At 41.9% G+C, this 24,369-nt stretch overlaps 2 protein-coding genes across 2 annotated transcripts; one reads left to right on the forward strand and one right to left on the reverse strand.

Moving 5' to 3' along the window:
- The first annotated feature begins 31 nt into the window (after positions 1–31).
- On the forward strand, positions 32–3,916 carry RAB19 (RAB19, member RAS oncogene family). Its single transcript, XM_003202412.4, has 4 exons — positions 32–199; positions 326–534; positions 1,326–1,509; positions 3,378–3,916. Exons 2-4 carry the CDS (start codon positions 340–342, stop codon positions 3,641–3,643), a joined length of 645 nt encoding a protein of 214 aa, XP_003202460.1. The 5' UTR covers positions 32–199; positions 326–339; the 3' UTR covers positions 3,644–3,916.
- Positions 3,917–8,970: 5,054 nt separating this feature from the next.
- MKRN1 (makorin ring finger protein 1) lies at positions 8,971–24,294 on the reverse strand. The gene is made up of 7 exons (XM_010712904.3): positions 24,166–24,294; positions 19,207–19,445; positions 13,048–13,274; positions 12,351–12,565; positions 11,531–11,641; positions 10,966–11,080; positions 8,971–10,552 (listed from the first exon to the last, which is right to left on the reverse strand). The coding sequence occupies exons 1-7, from the start codon at positions 24,285–24,287 to the stop codon at positions 10,340–10,342; spliced, it is 1,242 nt and encodes a 413-aa protein (XP_010711206.1). The 5' UTR covers positions 24,288–24,294; the 3' UTR covers positions 8,971–10,339.
- Positions 24,295–24,369: the final 75 nt, after the last annotated feature.

The raw sequence follows: 24,369 nt of genomic DNA on the forward strand, positions 1-24,369 counted from the left end.
AGTCCGCTCAGCGCCCGCCCCGGGGAGGCTTCCAGGGATCCCGCCTCGCAGCCGGCGCAGAGGGGAAGGAAGGGAAGGGAGCAGCGCCGCCCCCAAGCCGAGGGGTGGAGAAAGAGGAGGAAGAAGAGCCGGGACTACATTTCCCGCCGGGCCCAGGGCGGCGGGGCGGGGTATATAAGCGGCGCTACCTGGCCGGCAGGTGAGTCGTACAGGTGGGTGTGGGTGTGGGTGGGGCTGCTCTTGTCCGGGTCGCGCTGCCCCTGCAGGTGCGGGCATCCCCGGGTCGGGGCGCGGTCCCTCACCCTGTGCTCTCCCCTCGCTCCAGGCCCGGGCTGCGGGATGCCGTTCTCCAGCTCCAGCACGGACGATGCCTTCGATTATCTCTTCAAAATCATCCTGATCGGGGATTCCAACGTGGGGAAGACGTGCGTGGTGCACCGCTTCAAGACGGGGCAGTTCTACGAGAAGCAGCAGAACACCATCGGAGTGGACTTCACCGTGCGCTCGATGGATATCGACGGCAAGAAAGTGAAGGTGGGTGATGGGAGCGGGCTGGGAGGCGCCTCGGGGCGGGACTGCGGCCGTGCCTCCATTACCGCATAGCGAGCGCGGCTCCGGGGGGACCCCGGGGTGGTGTGTGAAAGGGGATGTAAGAAAGGAGGGGACAGGCTCTTCAGTGGGGTCTGCTGCGATAGGACGAGGGGAAGTGGTTTCAAACGAAAAGAGGGGAGATTTAGACCAGGCATAAGGAAATGGTGTTTTATGATAAGCGTAGTGAGGCACAGGAGGAGGTTGCCCAGATCGGTGGTGGGTGCCCCATCCCTGGAGACACTCAAGATCAGGCTGGAGGGGCTCTGAGCACCCCGATGTAGCTGTGGGCGTCCCTGTTCATTGCAGGACAGTTGGACTAGATGGCCTTTAAGGGTCCCATCCAACTCAAACGATTCCGTGGAAGGTCAGGTAGCAAACTCCTTCCCTCTGCATAGCCCTGCAGCAGGTTCATCTGCTTTTCCCTTTCCTATTAGAAAGCTGCCATGCTCCTTGTCTCTCAGTCCACTTGTTGAAAGTGGGAATGTTGGTCTATTTATAAAGCCTGCATTAATCTAACAGATTGCTCTTTAGTCTGTGTAGGTTGTTTGTATACATACAAGTACCTTTTCAGATCATAGAATTGTAAAACAGCCTGGGTTGAAAAGGACCACAGTGATCACCTAGTTTCACCCCTGCTGCTATGTGCAGGGTCGCCAACCACCAGACCAGGCTGCCCAGAGCCACATCCAGCCTGGCTCTACTGATCTTCACAACTTGAATCCTTTTTCTTGCAGATCCAAGTGTGGGATACAGCTGGTCAAGAGCGCTTCCGGACAATAACCCAGTCCTATTACAGGAGTGCCCATGGAGCCATCCTTGCTTATGACCTTACTAGGAGGTCCACATTTGAGTCTATTCCTCACTGGATTCATGAAGTTGAAAAGTATGGTGCTGCAAACTTGGTCGTGATGTTAATTGGTAGGAATCTAAATTCAAATAATACATTATATAGCTTTTCTAATATATGTGTAAAATCCCCCTCACTTCCCTACTGCTGCTTAAAGCATCTATAAATCTATGAATTAAAAGGGAATACAGTTTTAATTAAAATAATGAAAATATATATCAGTTTATTTCAAACAAAAAGAAAGTCACAGCCTGACCCTGGCATGACCAGGCCCGTTGCAGGCAGTGAAATCTCTTCACATGTTCCTTTCCTGCAGGAATAGTGCAAGGAACTTGCTAGCAGCTTAGCAAGCAAACACAACCCTATTGATGTTAGAATGGCAGTAAACCTGACCCTGTGCTCCTGAAGTTTGATAAGAAGAAGAGGGATGCACAAAGCAACACAACTCCTCCTTCTTGTTTTTCCTCCCTGTTCTTGTGATAATGCCTGTCCGTTGTTCTGTAATGTGACTCTGACTGGGTAAGACTGTACACAGCTTCTGCAAAGCACTAAGAAGTCTGCTTGCATTTCTCTACCTCCTTTATTCCGCTAGCATTCAAGAAACTTTGCCTCTCGTGGAAAGGAATGAGTAGAAACTGCTGAGGTTGGAGATGAGAGGAAGCAGGATGGTTCTTTCCCTTTGGGTTTCAGATTGTTACTGCTCTTTCCCTCCCCCAATGAAGAAGCTGCAAATGAGAGCCCTGACATGCTCAAGTGATAGAGCCTTTATCTACTTTCCACCGCTTCTGCCTTTTCCACTGCAGCACGGTGCTGAGAGCAACGCACGCAGCCACAGCAGCCCAAACTGGCTTTTGAGGATAGGCAGCACTGAGCCCTGGAGCACAGCAGGCATGGGATTTAAGCTGCTGCTGGTGCCTCTAGCAAACTATGCGCTTCTGGTGTTGTGGTTCTTCCTGTTTGTTTCCTCAGAGGGAGAACAACAAATTCTGACCTGCTTATGAGTTGGGAGGAGGAAGGAAGAAAGGAAGAGAGGCGGGGGGGGGGGGGGAGGGAACCACAACAACCCACAAACCTTGGTGGTAGGGTTTTTCTGACTCTCTTAATGACTGCAAAGAACAAGATCTATTAGTGTGTATGGTGGGGTCTTTTTTGTTTATTTTTTCTCTTAAACTCTGAAATTAGTAACAATCAAGCTTTTGTCAAAGAGCTGGTGTGATACTTTCTTCTGGTGCTATTTTACTTACCTTAGCAGGAACATTGAATTAGTTGTAGCTATTTTCTACACCTTTCCAGTGGGACAGTTAGGAGTCTTCAACCTTTCACACCTGGAACTGGAGGAGTAAAGGGCCAGGGCAGGGCTTCTTTAAGATGGCAAACAAACATCAAGTAAGGCAGCTTTAGGGGCTTGTGCTTTGCTGATATTGTTTGTTCCCTTTTTAGAAAAGCTAGAAGTGACTTACAGGGGAAGGGCAACTAGATTATACATACTGTGGTGTTGAGATCTGCATGTGATGAATTATTGTCTTGGAGCTAAGAAGGTAGGTCTAAACCAGGCACTGCATGTACCAGGACTGGTACTGCAACTACTTAAAACACTTAAAATAAAATATCTTTGTATATTTTTAACTTCTATCAGATCATGATTGTTGTTTTGAGTGAGTTTTCATTTGTATACTTCCAAAGAATCCTCTGGCACTGCTATCTAGAGCAAATAACTAGATAAATACTGTTTTTTGTGGGTCTTTTCTTAAACTCATTTGATTAGCTATGGTTTTGATCAATGTTCCGTGATGATGGCTCTGACGTGCTCACATCTTGCTTTGCCAGTAATTTGTTTCCATTGTAATTCTATTATTTAACAAAACTGAAGTAATGCATTGGACTGAAAGGAAACACAAATGTGAGAGACTAAATTAGACTAAATTTGCCTTCTTTTAAGGGAACAAATCGGACTCAGTGGACAAGCGACAAGTCCTGTTTGAAGATGCCTGCACGCTGGCTGAGAAGCACGGGCTCCTAGCTGTGTTGGAGACGTCAGCAAAAGAAGCTCAAAACGTTGAAGAGGTGTTTGTGTTGATGGCTAAGGAGCTGATAGCCCGAAATACCTTGCAGCTTCATGGAGAGAGTCCTCCAAACAGCGTCTACCTTGATTCCAAGCCAGTGATTGCCAGTCCAAGTGCAGAGAAGACCCAGTGCCTTTGTTGAATGCTCTTTTCAGGAACAAAAAATTGGAAGTCATCATTTTTCTGAGGCTATGTTTGATCTCAGTTTAATTCAGATGATGAAAGTTTGCTACATGGCCTCGAGCCATCTCTCATGTTTCTACCTTGCAGTTTGGTGTGTAAATATCCTCAGAGATCACTGTTGCTGTTGGCAGCACAGGTTGCTTTGAGCATAGCAACTGATACCTTAACATGAACTTGTAAGCTGAGAGAGCTCAGGAAGTTGCCAGCCTTAACCAAAGAGGAAAAAAAAAAACCACCAAGATTGCCTTTAACTATATCTTTAAGACATTTTTCTGGCTATGTCAGGAGATAAATTTGCACTAGAGCTTGCATTGAGTTGATTCTTCTGAGATGTGCAGTCTGTTGTAGTGCAAGCTCTTCAGCTTAAAATGTCTGATTGGACAGCACTAACCCACTTCTGCCTTACCTTTCATTTAGGGGAGGGCCTGATGGAAGGCACAGAGCCACCCGTACCAAGCTATTAAATACCAACATTTGTAAGAGGGGGCAATTTTACAACTGTATTGTTTTCTCACTAGGCAAACCTGGAGTCATCCTTGGTGCTTCAAAGCAGGCAGAATATGATATGTTAGGGTCCCAATTTTCTCCTGGGAGTGAGAACTCCTGTCTTTCATTTTGTTCTTTAACTATAGGAATTGTAACTAGTAGTGAGCTGTCTTGTTACACAGTTATTAGGAGCACTGAAGCTTCCAAGGCCACAATAGCTTCCATTAATGCTGAGATGATAGGACTACTTTGCTTTCCTGAGCCTGCCTTGCTTTTGATGTACTGATTTTAATCAGAAGCTGACTGTTAGTTTGCATGAAAGTGCAATGGTAGAGTGTGCCTGGAGATTTTCAAAGGTGTGTGAAAGAAGGGATTCGAGTCTGTGTAAAATAGCAACAAAGAGTATGGTTTAATAATGCAACCTCGTCTTAGAGCAGTTAAGGGATGGGTGTTGAGCATACAGGTACGTATGCTATTGCCTGGGAGACATAATTAAACATCTTCGTAAGCAGTGGAAGATTTTGTCTCGTCCCTCCCAAGTGCAAGCTGTGCTACTGGAGGACTCAATTCTATGCACAGGAACTGAAAGCAGGTGGGAGTTTTGTTGACTTTTTCAGTAGATATGAACAGTGGAGGAGAAGGGGGGGAAGAAATAATATACAGAAGCCTTCAGATGCCACAGTCCACACCTACTGAAGTGTATCACTGAAGCTGTTAACGTTTAAGCTTTGAACTAGAAATCATACTCCGTAATGATAAAATACAGTCTGGGTTATATGGAAAGAAGCCCTGGGAGGGTTGGCAAGCTGCCACTTCACAAGATGGCACTTTACCTATGATGTTCCACAAATTCCTGAAAAGAGGAGAAAAACATGTAGCAAATCCTTCTGGAAAAGCTTGTCTGAAAAGCACAAAATAGAGTAAATCATTGCTTTAGTCTTGAACATAATTTCATTATTATTGTTTGCTCTGGCCAGGCTCTTTGCTAGCGCACAGTAAGAACAGTGGTTAATTCAGCTGCCTGTAAATAGAGCAGAAAGCTGCACAGCTCAGGCTTGCAGTTGAACTGCAGTGCTTTATTCTGCACTGTTCCCTTTCATTTGATGGGTGTAATGGCCTCCCTGTCTTTTTTTCAAGAGTCTGGTCTAAAATACCTACCATGCCATTCACCCTTGTGCAACTCAAGCAGGAGTTTGTGCTCTCCTTTGGTTGCTTCTGCCTGGTGCCTTTCAGAAGCCCTCTAAGCAGTCATAGTGAATGGTTCCCACAGGGTCACTCTTCATTCACAGAAGGAGCTTAGAGTGAGCTGCAGCAGTTGCTGAGTTTTTCACAGTGTAGATTAATAGATTAATTCATTATGGAGTGACTGTTTTCTTTTTGTCAGGTACTAAGTCTGTTAACAAGCTTTATTCCGTTGTTCTACAGTGTATAATAGCAACCATTAAATTTGTAGCTTTTGTCAGTGCCTTTCTCCATCACAGCAAATGGAAGTGTGCAGCTGCTGCCCATGCAAGTTAACCAAGAAACAGGTTAACTGCTGCAGAACCTTATGTTACCATTTTTGCTCTTCCAGCATCTTACACAGATCCGGTGTAGTTCCTGATGGCATCATTAACATGCTTGTAGAAAGGTAGCTCTTCTATAAATGTTGTTTACAATGCTATGCTACTAATTACTACTGTCTCACAGTTGTAAGAGCTGTGCATCCAGCTGGAAGAGATGCTCATTTGTTTTTACCTACCTGGAAGAAGTATTCAAACCTTAGCTGTCTGAATTTGCTGCTGTGCATTCTTTGCACTGATACCCACACCCATGTCACATGAAACAGGCAGCACCTCCCATGTGGCAGGGCAAAGAACTGAAAGAATTCTGAAATGGAGCATGCACTGAAGCCCCTCAGAAGCTGACTGGCTTAAAAATAAACGTAATTACAACCCAGTGATGTGGAAGGCATGTGGCACTGCTTGTGTGGTCACACTTTTCTACATACATAAGGTACAGGCTCTTAATAGCAAAAGCTGAGGTTCTTACCTAATCATTCTGGTTAAGTATAGTTGGAAAGGAGACCAAGAAGACACATCTCAGGCCCACACCTGGAATAGACTCTGTCCTGGAGCCTCCCTTCACGAAGCAAATGCATGCTGGTTCTACCTCCTTTCCCCAGTAGGCAAGTGTTCTAACCATAGCTGCTCCTCCCCAGCTCTCATATATGGAGGAGAGTTACTAATGAAGTTGAGGTCTACGTATGCAAAACACATTCAACTTAAGGCAAAGGGAGATTTAGTATTCAGCACCCTTTCTACCAACTCCTGAAGCCATTTTCCAACACCTCTCTCAAGCGTAAGGACCACAACCACAACAGACAATGCTAGGATATACAAGTAGAGCTGCTTTATTCAGAACGAGAACCTCTTTCACTGAGAAGTACATCAACTTTTAATAGGGAATTGCACACGGGAGCATTTTGCTGTTAGCTTAAGGCAGTTAGGTCCTTTAAAGTCATTTACTGCACTTCAGTGATGCTTGAAAACCAGCCTCAGCTTAGCTGCCCACAAAGGCTTTGTCTATGGGATCACATTAAGCTGCTGGCAAGGAGGTGTGGACAGTGGCTGGACTGCAAATGACAAATAGCATACCCATGGGTAACAGCAACAAGTTAGGGGCAGAAATTTAAGATACTTGCGACTCTTATTTCCTTGATAACAGCTGTATCCATAAACATTACTGCTTATTAGTTATCACTGCCAAGTCTGGCTAGATTTCCTCACCAGACATAAGGCTTACCTCAATTGTACACGTACACAGAGTTAAATAATGCCTCTAATTCTACAGCTGACTTAAGTTGCCTTTGTAGCTCCTTTGCTGCTATTTGATCCATACAGCACAGTCCTGTATTCTATCTCAATCCCAAGAACTGCGTGGATTCCCTCCCTTTAAGCTGCTGCAGCATTAATAACGCCATGTAGACAAGTTCCATTCCAAAGAAGAGACACTCTGTACCTCAAGTCACGCTCCAAACAGAAATTCATGTTGTGCCTTCCGTAACAGGAAAGAGTTACTAAGCATTTCCTTAAATGAACCAGGCCTCTCGGCAGCAAGATTACAATACACATTGTTGCAAGCAGGAAAGAGCAGCACTTAAAAGGACTGTAAAGAAGCAGAGGCCCTGAGGCAGCAGTTAAGCTGTTAAGAAGTGCCCTTTGCTTTTAGAATTGCTGTCAGACCAACCAGAACATGCAAACACTTATTTCACAGTTACCATACAATGCAAAATTTCAAATGAAATCAGAAGTATATTTTCCTGCACAGGGACCGAAGCCAAGGCACTTCAAATGACAGCATGCATCTTTTTCTCCTCCTGAATATTTTGGTTTTGAAATCAAGATTTTGTATAAAGACTCCACAAATTTCCATCAACCTTTTTCATCTCAACACTGCCACGAATACTCTCATTGTTCTCTCAGTCTATTCAGTTTCTGTATCTTGGGAACTTACTTACAATGTACTACATTTTCTTTTTAAGCTTGACTCTCCTTGTTTTCACATTAAAGGTTGATCTTCATTCTCACAAATTTATTTGTTCTTAAGAAGAAAAACCACAGCAGCCTACCACCGTTCTTCACTCACTCCAAAGGCCCCACACTTTACAGTCATTCCCCTTGATAGGGAATGACAGCACAACAGCACACTTCAGAACAGGCCTGCCGACAGCTGGATTCACACGGGAATAAACACACAGTGCTGCTCAAAGACAAACACATGCAGCTCCTCTACCTGCAGAGCAAGAACCAGCAGCACTCTTCAAAGCAAGAGAACTAAAACACCTCACCACGATGAGCTGGATTACACCAGTCACCTTGCAAGTGGACAGAGCCACCTCCTCATTAAATCAATTATTCAAGTATTCCCAACTTGCCTGAAATCATACACAAGCAAGGTTTAGAAGCAGCAATACCTAGCACGTGCAAACCAAAAGCAGAGCGTGCTATTTCTGACTCTTTGGGAAGGAGAACTGATCCACATGCTTCTAAGCCCATTACCATTCTCCATCTTCATGGGTCACATCTTCGTTACACTTTGAACACAGCTCTCCAGTAAGAAGCTGGCAACCTACCTTCACTGTGTGGAAGCCTTGTTCTACTCCACAGCCCTAATTTTTTACTGGTTCTCCCTACCTCCATTTCATTTACATTTGCATTTCTCCCTCTGCTGCTTGCCTCTGGAAAAAGAAGATCTGACAATGATTTTAGACTGCTCAGCTCACCTTTTCTCATATTCCTGAGCAAGGCAAAATATGCTTCTAGTAGTTAACTTCCATCTTTATGCATTTCTGTAGAAGACAGAAATCTGTGTTCTTTCTGAACACTGATTTAAATAAGCATGTGGATTCCCAGAAAGCAGCCTGTAGCAATGCTTAAACTTGCTGTCCAGGCAGCATTACAACAGGAATCTTAATAGAAAATGTACTGCAGTTGACTTCTGTTGAGGACAAACAGAAACAGTACCACAGCATGGGAATAATTTCTGAGGAAGCCACTTCTGTTCCCAGTAACACCTGCAAATGTTCCTTCAGCAGTTCAATCATCTCAGCTGTCCATTCAGAATGTGTTCCTTCCATCACAAAATCTTTGTTGGAAAAGTTATAAGAAAGTTAAAACCTCCTTTTAGCATGACACAATTCTGCAGGAGCTAAGCGACAAATGCTTTTGTACAAACCAAACACCCTCTCCCCCAACTCCCCCCTCCTCCTGAAATAAAAAATACAGAGGCTTCAAACGTAAAAGAACAGACAGACCTCACTTGATTTTTTGGGGTTTTTGTTTTTTTCATTTTTTTGTATTTTTTTATTTGGGAAAAGTGCTTCTTACAAAAGGCAGCTGCAAAACATTACATTATAGACCTCAGAACAATTTCTCATTCCAATTAAAAGTGAAAGGAGAGGCAGTCTAGGGGACAAGAGCAGCAGGAAAACAGATCACGGGGCATCCACAAGTCAATAAAAAAAAAAAAAACAGCAATAATGTAATGCAAGGTTAAAATTCCTGTACTGAAGCTTTGGTGGCAATGTAATTTCTCAATGCAAATTACAGCCAGAAACTGCATGACCAACTTCCTAAGCAGTAACTCACGTAAGCTGAACAGCTTGACCAGGCAACCTGCCCAACTCAGATGCTGAAAGGCAACGTACCTTGAACCAGCTGAGAGGCACAGAGATTTCCTAGCAAAGCTCACGGTTTACATGGTCACACCAAGTACTAAAACTTAAAGAGCAAAGCAGCTAAAGGGGCCTCTCGTGTTCCTCTGCCCCCACTCAGCTAACCGGACTTCTGCTCCTGGACAACCCTAACGAAATACATGACAGAGAGCTGGTGTATCAGGGAGTTGAGCTGAGACCACTAAACCAGTTTCATGTCCAATTGGAGGCTAGACTTCATGCACCAAGAGGGGATAAAGGTGGCCTTGTTACTTAACTTACACAGAGTCTCCCCATCCTCGAGGTCCAACTCTACATTTATCTGTATATACACATAGAAAGTTCTCCTTTCACTAAGACATTATCCTTTCATGCTAGACACAGTAAAAACCCGGAACATTCACACCTGGTTCTGGTTACACAGTAGTAATAGTAATGTGCAAGTAAACAAGAGTCCAAAATCACAAATGAAGATGTGTACACGAGGGGGCTGGAACGGAACTGATGCCAGAAAAGGATTATTTGTCTGGCCTGACGTCAGAAATATTGATACAGAGACAGAAAAGAGGCCATCAGCCAATTTACATCCCCACTGCATGGCCACCGCTCATTTTTGTATCTGGGCTCTTCAAAATGAGTGTGGAAGTCCTGTAAACACTTTAACCCTGGAACTGGGTGAGCTCTGTTGGGTACATAGATGAAGCAACAAACCTAAGCTAACTGTTTGACAGTTAAATTCATTTTTACAAAAACTAAGATTTTAAAGATTTCTTGTTATTTGTTTGAACAGAGGAGAAACAACACTCTTGGGGTGGGAGGGGATGGGAGAAGACAGACCCTGGGTAAAAGTTATTACAACAGCACCTGGAATTGATAGGCCTGCCTAGGAGAAACACAGGCACTGCCACAACACCACAGGTAAGTAATAGCTACTGCCTGAAGCCAAGACGACAGTCCACACTCCACTGTCAGGTGCTATAGATCCAGGTCATAATAATCTTCCAGCTCATCATGAAACAAGTCCCACTCATCCTCAGAATCCGTAAGCTCATCATCACCTCCTGCTGCCAACAGCATGAGCAACATCTCACCGAGCTCAAAGGTCACCACTTCGTCCTCATCGGTCTCAAATGGGTCACCATTCTCTCGCTCCTCAATGAACTCCCAGAACCGATTCCTCCGCTGGGCCTGCAAGCAGAACACGAGCATTTACCAGGTGATCAAGCGTGCAAGGAAAGAGCCTTCCCACAAGCTGACAAAGTTTAGCTCCCGTGTACTTTCTGTGCTTCTCCTTCAGGGATATACTGACTCCCAGTAGAACTTATCCTCACACACTCTTATTAGTGCTGCCCAGCATTTTACCTCAGTATGTTGGTACAAAAGTTTGAAAAATTCATTCCTTCCTTATTTGCTTCCATCACTTAGAAAATTTAGACCGCCCTCTCCTTCAAATTCACTACTATACAGACCTGTCAGAAGTTAGAAAAGACAAAGTTCCCCTATCCTCAAGGCAGCTGACTTAAAGCACATCTCTCTTCTGCACTCCCTGCACAGAAAGTACAGAATCCAAAACTGATCCTATATCTACTTGCTGTACCCACTTTGGGTCGCTGTGGCTCCTCTTGGCGGCCATCAGGATACGCATGTTTGTAAAAGCAGTTCCCTCCAAATGGACAGCTCCCACGGCCTTCATCAAAATACCTGCATGGCTTGTTGCTGGAAAGGAAAATATCACAACTCTTATTCACAGCAGATCCAACTAGACTTCAGAATTGCATTTACTTACAGACCAAAAAGATCTCAAGCACCATGTCAAGACGGTCAACACAATGCCTATGCAAAAAAGGGATGCATTACACAGCGTTCATACCCAAGACATGTGTGGGCTGATGCATGCATAGGTGCACTGATGGCTTCCACAGCACAAGCTTGTATTACTTAATGACTAGGTCACCAGTGTTCAGAGTACTAAAGGAAAGACTGAGGTCGAAGTACATAGGAGCAGCTTAGTGACTGCGTGGCTGCATGCATCTGTGGGTGGAAAGGTAAGGAAGTACATCACACACTGGACTGGAAAGGGAAAGGCTTTACATTGATACCCTTCTTCTCCAGGTGTGCGTTACTTCTCCAGCCTCACAGCCTGAGAAAAAGCTGCAGTGCTCATACCTCATTGCCTCCTTGTATTTCTGAATGAGTTTCTGCTTCTCTTCCTTCTCCTCCACCCAGTACTCACTTGGAATGACAAAGTTAGATGTGATCCGACACTCTGGGCAGGACCTGGGGAAGGAACAGACTCCACATTACAGGATGCTCCCACCTATGTTAACAAGTCATGGCATATATCCACCTTAAAAGACATTTTGAACATACTTGCTATATGTGCTTTTCAATCTATATTCTGTCTTAAATACAAAGATAATCTAAGCTCAATGACTTCAAGAACTTAATGTTAATGGCAGCTGGTCATATCAAACCTAAGGTTGTATCAAACCTTAAAAAAACCCTTCACACATAATCCTTTTTCTTTAGAATTAAATACATTTATTTTGGTTTGATTTCTATATATATTTGACTGGCTTTTTTTTTTTTTAATAACAGCCTTTAAATGGAGAAATGGTTTGCCAACTGATTAATGCATTAGGGCAGCAAAAGAACTAAGCAGCATACATTCTGAACTGGTTAATATGTTATCAGATTTCTGGCTGGGCGCCCAAGACATAAACAGTAACCATCAGATAACATGCCAACTAAATAAGTGAAAGTCATTTTCTACCATGAAGAGAGTTTTGAAAACTTAATCCACATTAACCAGATCAGGGTGTAAACATCATCCCTAACAATTATTTTGCTTCCAAACTGAAGTTAGTATGTATTAAAAGTCTCTGCACGGGGGAAGGGGGGAGTGGGGAAGCCTGTTGCAAGTTGTCACAAGTTACTGAGTTCTTCCACAGTAAGAAAGCACAATCAAAATGGGAAAGTGTCTCACTTTATAATCTTGCTCTCAAATTGTTTAGCACTCCTCCACTTGCGGATGCACTTGAGACAGTAAGTGTGGTTGCAGTTGGAGAGGATCCCAAAGCGGCGCTCACTAGGATTAGCTTTTTCATACACCACCTCCATGCATATCCCGCACACCATGTCTTTACTACGCTGGACGGCAAATGAAAGCTCCATGTCCTTCTCGTGAGCTTCAATGCAAGACTGGAAAGGAAAGAGAAAACAACTGCAGAGACAACTGGTCACCTGGGGAAATCTAAACAGGTTTTTAAGCTCAGTTTCACTCTACTATTTTACATAAGGAATGGAAAATGATTAAGCTGCAGAGTCTTTATCCTCAAAGAGCGTTGCTTAAACAGCGGGAAACAATCAATTCAGAGCTCAAATTCCTTCCTTCAGACATTGCTTTAAACATCAGAAAGGCAATCTGGAAGACCATCCAGTTTTACTAGGCTAAGAACAAAGCTTTAGTATCTTCACACAGACTGCTCCCCCAGCGCAGACAAGGAAGCCCAGCTGCTTCTGAATACAGCTCTGACAGGAAACAGTCTATTTTACAACAGGAATTTCATTCACTGCCCAACCCGCATGCACCTTCAAATAAAAGGGAATAAATGACAAGTGACTTCAGGGAGCTAGGAAGCAATAACTTCAAGCTATTTAACGCCAGACAGCTGTCTGCTTACCTTTATGTGCTGGGATCTCTGTGCAGCATCAATTGGATGCAAGACCTGCAGTCCACACATATCACAGATGTCCCCATGGATATACACGCAGTTTTCTCCGTAACGACACTCTCCCACTGCAGCGTAGGGGCACAGCTCCTTCTTCATCTCCACGTCTACTTCCTGCTTTTCATATTCTTCCTCAATCACCATTTCCTCCAAGGGTACTTCAGTGCAGGAAGGGGCAGCTGGGTACAAAATTAAGGAGCAAGAAAGGAGATTGAATGAAAAAAAGTTTTAAAAAACCCTTCGGGTGACCCTGCTCCAGTCATTCAAATGGATTATAAGAAAATAAGGCTCACTTCAGTCCAAGTTCCACGTACCCTCAATTTGAACTAAGTTATTTACTGACTCAAGAAAGCAAGACTGATTTCTAGTGTCATTTGTTCATCATTCAATTCAGACAGGACTAAAGCTATAAAGGCTTCAACAGTCAAAGCAAACTCCGTTTACAGGTTCAGTCTGCACTAGAAAGTCTCACTAACTATATTTTTATGCTAACTACAGTTCAGCAACAATTAAGGTTAAAAATCTCTCGCTGCTTTGAGAATCAGTTCCACTCCAGCTAGAAATGATTCTCAATTTTTCCCCACCACAATTACATTGCTGAAGCAATAGAGGTGTATCCAGCACAAAGTAATGCCAGCACAGAAACACCACACCAGCAGTTTCTCAAATGCAGGTTAATCAGCGTGTTGATGACCATACCTTCACGTGGCTCCAAGTCTATTCTAGACAACTGCAAAAAAAATAAATAAAAGCCATCCAAAACAGACATCCAATCTGCCCTTATCAAGAGAACAATCCCAGCGGTAAGAAAATCTGTCATTTTCAGGGTACTCTCACTTCATTCTAGACTAGCTACCAGTTTTGCAAAAAGAAATCCCACTAAAAAAATTCCCCCACCTAATCCTAAATTGAACCGAAATCTGTACAGCTTCTCTTTCCGACACAGACAGGTTCTGTTTAAGACTTCTATTTCTCCCATAAATCCGCTCATCTGCGCCACCATGAGCCAAACAGTCTTTTGAGGCTGTGACATCAAGCAGGATGATTATGTTACAAGACAAAAGCAGACAGCTGGAAGATGCACTAAAAGCAGAAAAATGACAAAGCAGTGCTACATCCAGAACATGCACAAGGAAGAAGAGCAACTGGATTCCATTTACATAACCAGTAGCTGACAGAGGAGTGAGAAGTCATCTGTGCCATAAGAAAGTGGAGCTTTATAAATCTTTTGAGCACTAAGTTTGGAGAAGCTAGTAAATACAACTAAAAGGGTACTTGGAACAGTAAAAGACTTTCTCAAAAAAGAATCAGGGGCCACACACTCACAGCTTTTATTCCCACGAAGCAAAGATGCACAGCAAGGATCTAAAGCCCAATGGCCCTTAGAGATACAAAGAAAAAGCACGTGCTAGAAAGCTCATAGTTTAGGGGAGAAGGCGAATATGAAAAAACAGAGCAGGAAAATACGAGCACTCAAGAGTACAAGTCTGCTTCCTGTTGGCTCCCACTTAAGAACAACCATCTGACTTCAGAGGTTACTCACACTGCTCTCAGATACTTTTCAACAGCAAGTAATTGATTAAGTAACAAGCCAACCCTTAACGTGCTGATTTTCAGAGGTTCCCAAACAAAAATGAAATAAGCCTTCATTACCTCCTCTTCCCTACCAGTTCTAGTTGCTCTTCTTTGGTGCTAACTCAAGTACCCATTTACTTAGACCTACTTAGTTTTCCATCCAGCTGAACACAATAGGAAAATCTGCACTCACTGATTGAAGTTCCTTCCCTCCTCTCCAGCCCCTTTTTCTGGAGCTTAAGAACCATGGTCTCTTCAAACAGCAGCAACAAAAAAAGACTCAAAAGTACCAGTCTGTTTCCATTCCCCTGGTTGTCATTTTTGCCAGATTTTTTATTATTATTATTTTTAGCTTTGTGAGGAGGGAGAGTTTAACAGATCACAGGATTCACAGATAGAAGTCTACTAACCAGATAAATGCAGCTGAGTTTCAAAGGAATCTATTGATACAGCATCTCTTTGAAATGGGGCTGGCAAGATTATCTTTTGCTCAAGGCAATCCTATATCCCTGGAAAATGTATACTTTGAAGCAGAAGTACGCTTGAAGCTTTTCTTAATGGAGAAAGTTTCCAGAGTCACCTGTACTCCTCTGAAGGATATCCTTTATAAAGCCTTTCCTTGATAAAGTTTTGACAAAGAGCTTCTTAGCTGAGGCTCTTTTGAGAATAAAGGTTCTGAAGTCTTATCCCCCAAAGACTGACTTACAATCCCATTCATTTTCTATGCTGGGCCACAAAAGGAGAGAGAAGAGCTTCAAATCTTGGCAAAAACGAGTACACTGAATTATTTAAACAACAACAAAGAATGCAACACCACCAAAGACTAAAAGCAACAACTAGAATATTCAGTGTAGCTAGTAAAATTCTAGCTAAGTCCACACTACCATTCTTGTGTCCAAAGCACAACCAGTTCTTGTCATCTAGAGGTCAAGACATTAAGATACAGCTCTGTGAATGTCTTTAATAACAACTTCAGGCACTTTCATAGTATGACAGTACAGGAGGGGAAGAACATGCTGAAATTGACCTAATTCTTCAGTCTCAGTCTTCCATGCTATCCCAGCACTTCCTCTCAGCTAGAGCTATATTTCTATGAAATAAAAACAAAATCAGTATTTTTTCTTACTGCCTTACCTTTCCCACAGTCTGAAGCTCTACATGTGCAACTCCTGAACCTACTGCACTGTTTTGCTCCAACTCTGAAATTCCAATTGTGGAAACTCAGTCACTGCCTCAGCAGTTCCACTTCCAACACTCCTCAGAGTAACACTTATTCTCTATAATTCTGCCCGCTATTTTCAAAGCCATTACTCTTCAGTAGGTTAGATCCCAGAAAGCTATCTTCCCATTCCCCATTTGGCTCGGAAGGGACCCGCAAAATCATCTAGTTTCATTTCACAGCCCACATGGGTGACTAAATCATTCTAGGGATTAAGTCATGACTATGGTACAAAGATAATATAGCATCTCATTGACTTGCGTGCAACCTACTTCCAACACTGAAGCCAGTTTCAAAACTCAGAGCAATACTACATGCAAATCTCACTTCAGTACTTTAGCATGTAATGGAGTGCACCTTTGAAAACAGTCTCCCTACAAACAACTCCTATTTTTCACAATTTGGCTCTCATTACACAGTAATCTCAAAATATGAACCAGACAAGTTTTGGACCAAACGAACAATGCTAAGAACACATCTGATGCTTGAGCTGCAAAGAGATTTTCAGCCCACAGAACCAGACCATAGCTAAGCCAAAATGAAAACCGAGCCAAGAAACAGCTGCACTGAAGAGTGCAATGTTGCTGCCTCTGCCAGCAGTTTCAACAGATCCACTTGTTGCAAGTTTTAGAAGGACTCTTTAATAACACGGCTTTTTAGAGCCCAAATATATGGAAAATAATGAGGTTGCTAGCTCCTACTGAAGTGCGTGATAACAGAATTTCTGAGCTGAGGAATATATCTCAAGTTCTGAAAAACTCAATTAAGGCATTAAGATATCATCTACTCTGTCAAGATGAAGTAAGTAGTATTTACTTTCAAGAGCTTGCATTCTCCAGCTTCAATCTACACCGCATTCAAATGCTCAGCTCTCAGTAGGATTATCCTGATTACTTCTGTTTCCCTTAATAGGCATACAGAACAAAAGCACTCTAGTCTACTTAAATCCAACCCAAATAGTTTAACAAAGTATTTTCCACACAAAATTTCCCAGTCTTCAATTTATAAAGCAGGAAAGCTATATATTTGATTAGAATATTCTATTAGAAGATATTTTCAATAAAACTAAGACACTCCTTACTGCTGGCAGGTCCACCATTTACAAGGAAAAACATAAGTTTCTCGGCAATGAAAGACAGCAAGGATGTCCTCATTCTGCGGGAATTCAATAAACAGAATCTGAATTGGAAAAGAATTGTTTCAATTGTGTGTTGCTTGCCTCAGAAAATAAGGAAAACCAAGAATTCAGTCTGACAACCAGTATTACACTTCAAACACCAACGAGACTCTGAACATAAGCACTTCCAGACAATCCTTAAACTCTACAGTATCGTTATTTAAGAAACTTATTAGGCCTTAGACCAGCTACAAAGCAGAATCTTCCATTCCTTTAGTGACACTGCTCAAAAACTCTAACTTGTGGTATTAAAGGGTAAACTCACCTCCTAATCAGTCCTTGTGGATACCACCCGTGGAGGCACTCAGGGCCAGGCTGGATGAGGCCCTGGGCAGCCTGAGCTGCTGGGTGGCAGTGCTGTCACAGCAGAAGGTTGGGACTGGGTGAGAGTTAAGTTCCCTTTCAACCCAAACCATTCTACAATTCTCTGCAGGAATTATATAAGTAGATATCTCTCAAAACCCAAACATAATCCAGCAATTAATATGAAACTCAACAAGAGCATCCTCAACCTTCCCCCCTCTCTCCTCAATGTTTTTAGATTAAAATCTTTACAAAAAATACCTAGAGTAACATTCCTGAATATTTGAGTTCCACTTCTTTTCCCTCTTTTCTCTTTGACTCCAGCCCCATAGTCCTCCAGACCACTTTCCTAAAAATCCCAGGAAGATATATATAGAAAGATTCTCTTCCGTATATCTCAACTTGATGCAACACATTTCAGACTTCCAAAACTCTAGAGAAAAGATCTATGCCCTAATAAATCTTTAGTTAGGAAAAACTGTTGCAAGACAGATGTCAGATGCCTGAAGTTCTAAAGATACTGAAGGAAAGTAATTCAGTGTAGACCAGTTAATTATCTTCAATTCATATACTTACCTACACGTCGGAACGATTATTAACAAGTACATACATCTGGTAGTCCAAAAGGCAAACTGCATTTTGGGCTGCCTTCATTTAACCAGCCAGACAAAAAAAAAGGCAGCCTCCCACCGCATTCTCCATTGGTGCAGCATCACCTCAAATACTGAGTGCAGTTTGGGACTCCACAATATAAAAAGGATGTTAAGATACTTGAATGCATCCAGAGGAGGGCACCAAAGCTAATGAAAGGGCTGGAAGGCATGTTCTATGAGAAGCTGAGCACACTCTGGTTAGCCCTGAAGCAGTCAGGCAGCTGGACTAGATTCTTGTAGATCACTTCCAGTTGAATTATCATCTTTTATTCTCATAGCAGTAGAAAGGAGCAACACAATTCAGTGTTGCTTATATCCCTGCCATCCTACTGCCTTCAGTTACTCCAGAACATCTAGCAGCAGTAGCAGCAGAACAAACATGGAAACGTGGTGCACCTGAACCTCAAAAATTGAGTATCTGAAGAATTGCCACTATTTTCTTTGCTGAGCTCACTGTCAAGACACAACACTTAGTCCAAATCAGAATCATTTGCATTAACAGAAGGTCTAATAGTAAAAGACAGATACTGCTAAATAGTAAAATCTGAGCACTATGTAACAAACTTCAAATTATTCTGGGCATAAAAATATCGGTTTTTGATACAATCATTATTTGATCATTCATGGTTATACATCTTCAGTTTGAGAGAGCCTGAAGAGAGACTAAACGTATGCACCTACTTTTTGATATCTTTGTGCTACCTTTCTGCAAGGAAAGTAAATGATAGGTATGGTATACTTAAACTGTCTGGTCCCATACAATGAGCTCTTCCAATCCCATTCCCCTCATGAGCCATCACAGTACTATAAAATCAAGTCTCAGAAAAGTGACTGGAATGAATGATCTTCAGTTTCTAGTCTGAATTGCTACAGGAGTCATGAAAGCAAATACTTGGTTAGAAGTCATTCTACAGGAATCAGCACCTCCTCTAGACATCTTTCACAGTACTCAGAGACTCTGCATATATACCTGGTTTTAGAACACCGTTACAGCAGTAGGAATGGATTTGAAATGATCCTACTATTCATGCAGAAAAAAAATCAAGTAGAACAACAGAACAGTTGAAGTGATTCATAAATACGAACAGCTGTACTCAGCTAAACCAGAAGTATTAAAATAAGTGCACTATGCAGAAACTGTTGACCCATGACAGAAATTTACCATTACCCCATGATCAGCTTACCACGTCCGCAGTATGGCTGCCCAGGAACAAACTCTACAGCATTCACCCAGTCTTCAGCACCTACTCCAGCAGCTGCCAGATCTATATTTTCATCTTCTATCTCAATAATATCTTCTTCAACAATTTCAGGGAGTGATACGAGGTCTGATACTGAGGGATACATTTTTGCAGCTGGATTCACAGTAGTCTCTTCTTCTTCTTCTTCTTCTTCCTGCATCAGCGGCTTGGTGTGTTCATATCTAACAAATGAAAAAAAACATAATATCAACTCCTCACAAGAAAACTCCTCCACAAAACTGCCTGAAAAACTGGAAGCAAACCAATTTAGATGTTAACACACTATACTGAAGAAAAGGCTTGGAAGAAAATGCCAGATGACCCTTTAAGAGAAACGCATCCACTTGTATAACGTCAGCACTGCCTAAGGAACCCAACCCTATTCCATTTGGTAAGAAATGGAGTGATGTGTGCAATTTTCACTTAAATTACAAAAAAATAAACTTCAATTACATCCAAAATCACTCACATACTTACTACATACATGCACTATTAGTGAATAAAGTGAGTTAATTTAGCTTTAAAAAGACTAAAGACAGATACTGCTGTCTTCAACCATCAAATGAGAAGGCACAGAAAAAGAGTGAGCCACTCTTCTGAGAAACACAGTGGTATTTAAAGGCCAGCAGACAAGCTAAAAGTGGGAAATTACCGTTAAGTTTACCATGAAATTAGTTAAACACTGAAGGAGATGCCCAGAGAGGCTACACAACCTCTGTTCTTGCAGATACTCAAAACTTGAGTGGACAGTGTCCCAGACAACGTGACCTAAACTGACCTACTTTGCCTCAATCAGATGTTATGTTGGCTTTAGTAATTATTTCTAAGTCCTTCAATTTACTGTGGAAAACGATGCTCAGAACACATTGATCCCTGCCACCCACGAACAACAGATAATTTCTCTCAGAGATCTGCCTTCCCGCAGCTAGTACACTAAAAGGCATAATTCATTTCCCCCCACAAAGTCTTAGATATCTGCTGACTAATTTAAAGGATGAAAGGAGGGAATTCTTGGAGATTATATACAACCTTTAAGCGACTGTGATTCACTTGCCTTGTGTCAGGTTGAAAATAATTAAGCATTACAGATCTTGCATATGAAAGAAACACACCCGACCAAACGTCAGCTTTAAAATCTCAATGAAGCTATGAAGCACAAATTAAAAGGCAAGCCTCCAGTCCTCTTTGACAGTGGTTTCCAAAGCAAGGCACGTGCACCCCATGCATTATTCAAGATAATCCACCAGAATTCAGGAAGAAAACTGTAGGATTTTTTCATATCTAAAATTATAAGAAAGAACTTAAGCTTTTCATATTAAATATATGGACCAAGGTTGGTGCTCTTACTCAGTCTGTATGCCAAAGTGTCTTCTGTCACACACAGTACACAATGTGTCCTGAAGGAAGAGCAGGTGTGCCACAATGTGCAGGGATTAACAGCAGTGCCCTTGCTTGTTTGCTTTCAGTGCATTGATACTGCAATTCACATCTGCCCACTAAACGGAGTTTAGATTACATTATCCAGTTTTAAGTTAAACTCTCACAAAACAAACAAGAGGTTAAACAACATTCCTACAAAGTAAGTGTGGATTTAAGAGAATCCCGATAATGTGAACAAAAAACATTGATACAATGTCAGATCTGATTAGGTTGTAGTTGGTTTTACCTTTGTAATGTGGCTGAGGAAGAGCTGAGACTGAGGAAGAGTCAGGTCTGACAGGAATTGTGGGGGGAGTGCGGAGGAGGGAAAAGGGAGGCAATCAAAATAACTGAGAGGAGGATTTGAAACACAGATTCACTATTGTGATCCTTGCCCTAAACGTATGTTATGTCTTGAGATATTAGCCAATGGCAGTATGAAACCATCACAGTGACAAGACTTGATCTAAGCTTCCCCAGCAAGACGACGAACTTCTATAGCTGTTTTTTTTTTTCCCTAGAGATGTTTCAGATCATGGAAAATTCGGGTTGAGTATTGCAAAGGTTGGTGACAAATGCTGAAAAGCATCTTCGATGTTTCTTAGATAATAGCAAACGACAAAAAAGCTACATATAAATCAGAACGCTCGTTCTTCCTGATGGCAGAAATAACACATGGAAAGCAATATAGCAACAAACAAAAGTACTTCTCTTTGTCAGCAAATACTGCTGGGAGATAGAACTCTGCTGAAGATTCAAAGAAACAAGTACTAGAACAAACTATGCAGTGTTCAAGGTTCACAACAGAGGCAACTGGAAGTATGTTACTAACAATGCTTCAGCTTACCACATTCCCTAGATTATGTTGCAACAATGAAATACATGAACTACATTTCTGTGAGCCACTGAGGAGATACACTAGAGAAGATGTATTCTCAACAGTAAGTGACTTCTCTATTAAAAATAATGCCTTACAAGAAAGGCTGGGTGAGTTTAACCGCTGATGGAGCAGCTGCATTAAATATAATAAACTATTTCCAGTTAAGATTACAGGGATAGTGCAAGTGAAATTCATTCACTGCATCATAAATAGGAAAGATACTGCAGCAAAAAAGCTGGAATCAGAAGCGGACAAAATGCTACCACATCATCAGTATGGTTAACTCCATAAAACTAAAACATTTCAATAGTAAAATCTTTCAATATTTTGTAATGAGAAGTAGAATGATGATGAAAACCTTCAGTACCACTCAGTGGTTTGCTGGTTATTTCATGTTAAATTGCTTAACAATTCTTGTAAAAGACAAGTTGCACACTTTTCTTTCACAATACAAGTGCTGCAAATTTGTTGACCTACTCTGTGATGAGAGGTAACTGTGACTAGTATGCTACCCTACCCAGTACACATTTTCAAAAAATAAGCACACTTAATCCCTTCAAATTAGAAATGATGTTTTTGGAGTAAGAGCAATTGCTTTTTGAAAGAAGCTTGTGCTATGGAGATCACATTTTGTAAGTGGCTGTTGGGAAACACTACCATTGCGAGATGATTTTGTTGTCAAAAACAATGCAAGCGTGTTACCTATATTCTTGTATCTGTACATCGAAAAAAAATTTGGAAGTGGTTTTATAACACATTTAAGAATCTTCTACTGAAACTTCAAAAGAGTTTCAGTAGGCCTTAAATTTGTTAAAAACTTGGACAACCATTAAGCCCAAGTACAGACTGAACTAGGAACCTGACCTTCCAGTTGCCGTATCCAAGCGCTAAACTGGTAACTTTGAAAGACAATAAAGCACACGGAACCACAGCGCTCTCCGTAAAGCTATGATTTTAGTGAGAGTAATAAGTTTTCTGTACAGTTAATAAATAAAACCAATGTTTTCAAAATATTTTATTCTTTATCTTAATCTAATCTTATGTTGCCCTCGTGGCCAAGAAGGCCAATGGTATCCTGGGTGCACTGAAAACAGTGTGGCCAGCCAGTCCAGGGAGATGATCCTCCCCCTCTACTCTTCCGGGCTGAGGCCACATCTGGAGTGCTGTGTCCAGTTCTGGGCTCCCCCAATCTAAAAAGACAGGGATCTCGCAGAAGGATTCCAGTGGAGGGCCACAAGGATGGTAAAGGGCCTGGTGCATCTCCGTACCAAGAGAAGCTGAGTAACCTGGGTCTGTTCAGCCTGGGGAAAAGAAGACTGAGAGATGATCTGATTAATGTTATTAATATCTAAAGGGAGGTGGAAGGCAAATGGATGAGGCCATGCTCTTCTCAGCAGTATGTAGCAGTAGGAAAAGCAGTAATGGCCTAAAACTTGAAGTTTCATACTAACATGCAGAAGAAATTCTTTTCCATCAGAGCAACAGAGCATTCAGGTTGCCCAGAGCAGTTGAATATCTTCACAGGAGACTCCACAAGATCATCTGGACACCCACCTGTACGTCCTATTGTAGAGTACCTGCTTCATCAGGGGGTTGGACTCACTGATCTCGAGGCTCCTTCCAACCCCTGTAGTTCTGTGATTAATTTTATCCATGTTTTAGAATGTGTGTAATGTAATAGTAAAGTAGTACATCTGTATAATTTATCAGCAAATATACATTTGGTAGGGGTGTGTGCTAAAAAGAGTCACTTTTTTATTCCATCTACAAGCAACAAAAGTTTGGAGACCACTGATGTACATGACCTTGAATGTAGCACTGGCAGATATACAAAAGGCTAGAGACTAATGTTCCATTATCTATCTTATACATAGTTACTGAATACTAAACATGTAAAAAAAGCAAACTATAGCTACACATGAGGTCATGATGCAAATATTTATCACACATAGGAGCTACAACAATACAGTGTTAAAACTCTGATAAGTTGTAATATAGAGAACTTCAGCGACAAAAAAAGATCCCTAAGCCTTTATAAAGCTTTGCTATGCTAGGAAAGCATAACTTTCCTTTGTTCGTTCTTTTAGTTTTTCTTCTCTTTTTCAACAGTGTAGGTTAATTTATGTCCTCTCAACACAGGGCTGATTTATACTGGCATTTTAAGAGTATATGACTACAGTCCAGTTACTTCTTCAAAAGTGACAGTTTAATTGTCAGAACAGCAATTTCTGAAGAGAGATGCAATACAAAAAATCATACCTGTTTTATCATAATTGTTTCTCAGTCATCAGTTCAGCTAGTCCCAGATTTCATTTCATCTACTCATACTATTAACAAAACAAACCACAAACAAAAACACACCTTGACAACCATTGCTTTTCTGAAGACTGGTTCTCTCTTCACATCACCTCTTCTTATTGGTTCTCAAAACAAAGTAAACACTATCATTCTTAGTAAGAGAAAGCCATCAGTGAAATGGACTAATTTCTGTAGAATTATGAAGTTTCAATGCAAGGAGGATTTCTTTTGCCTTTCTCTGAGCTCTCTACTCAGGAACTTTAAGTGAAGTTACCCCTACGGCACAGTGATTAGCATTTCTTTACCTGCAGTGATCTCCGTAAGCACAGCATCCACGCTGATAATACCTGCACACCATGGCAGACTGACTGGTGGACAGGTCATGAGAGTAGCGACAGTTGTCTCCCTCCTTGCAGACTCCATGCATGAAATACCTGTAATACAGGGGATTACTGTGAATTTAAAAGTACTGAAGCTGTAAGCACAGTATAAGAAGACATGTTGTTTTA

Source organism: Meleagris gallopavo, chromosome 1 (assembly GCF_000146605.3).
Source record: "Meleagris gallopavo isolate NT-WF06-2002-E0010 breed Aviagen turkey brand Nicholas breeding stock chromosome 1, Turkey_5.1, whole genome shotgun sequence".
Taxonomy (NCBI): domain Eukaryota; kingdom Metazoa; phylum Chordata; class Aves; order Galliformes; family Phasianidae; genus Meleagris; species Meleagris gallopavo.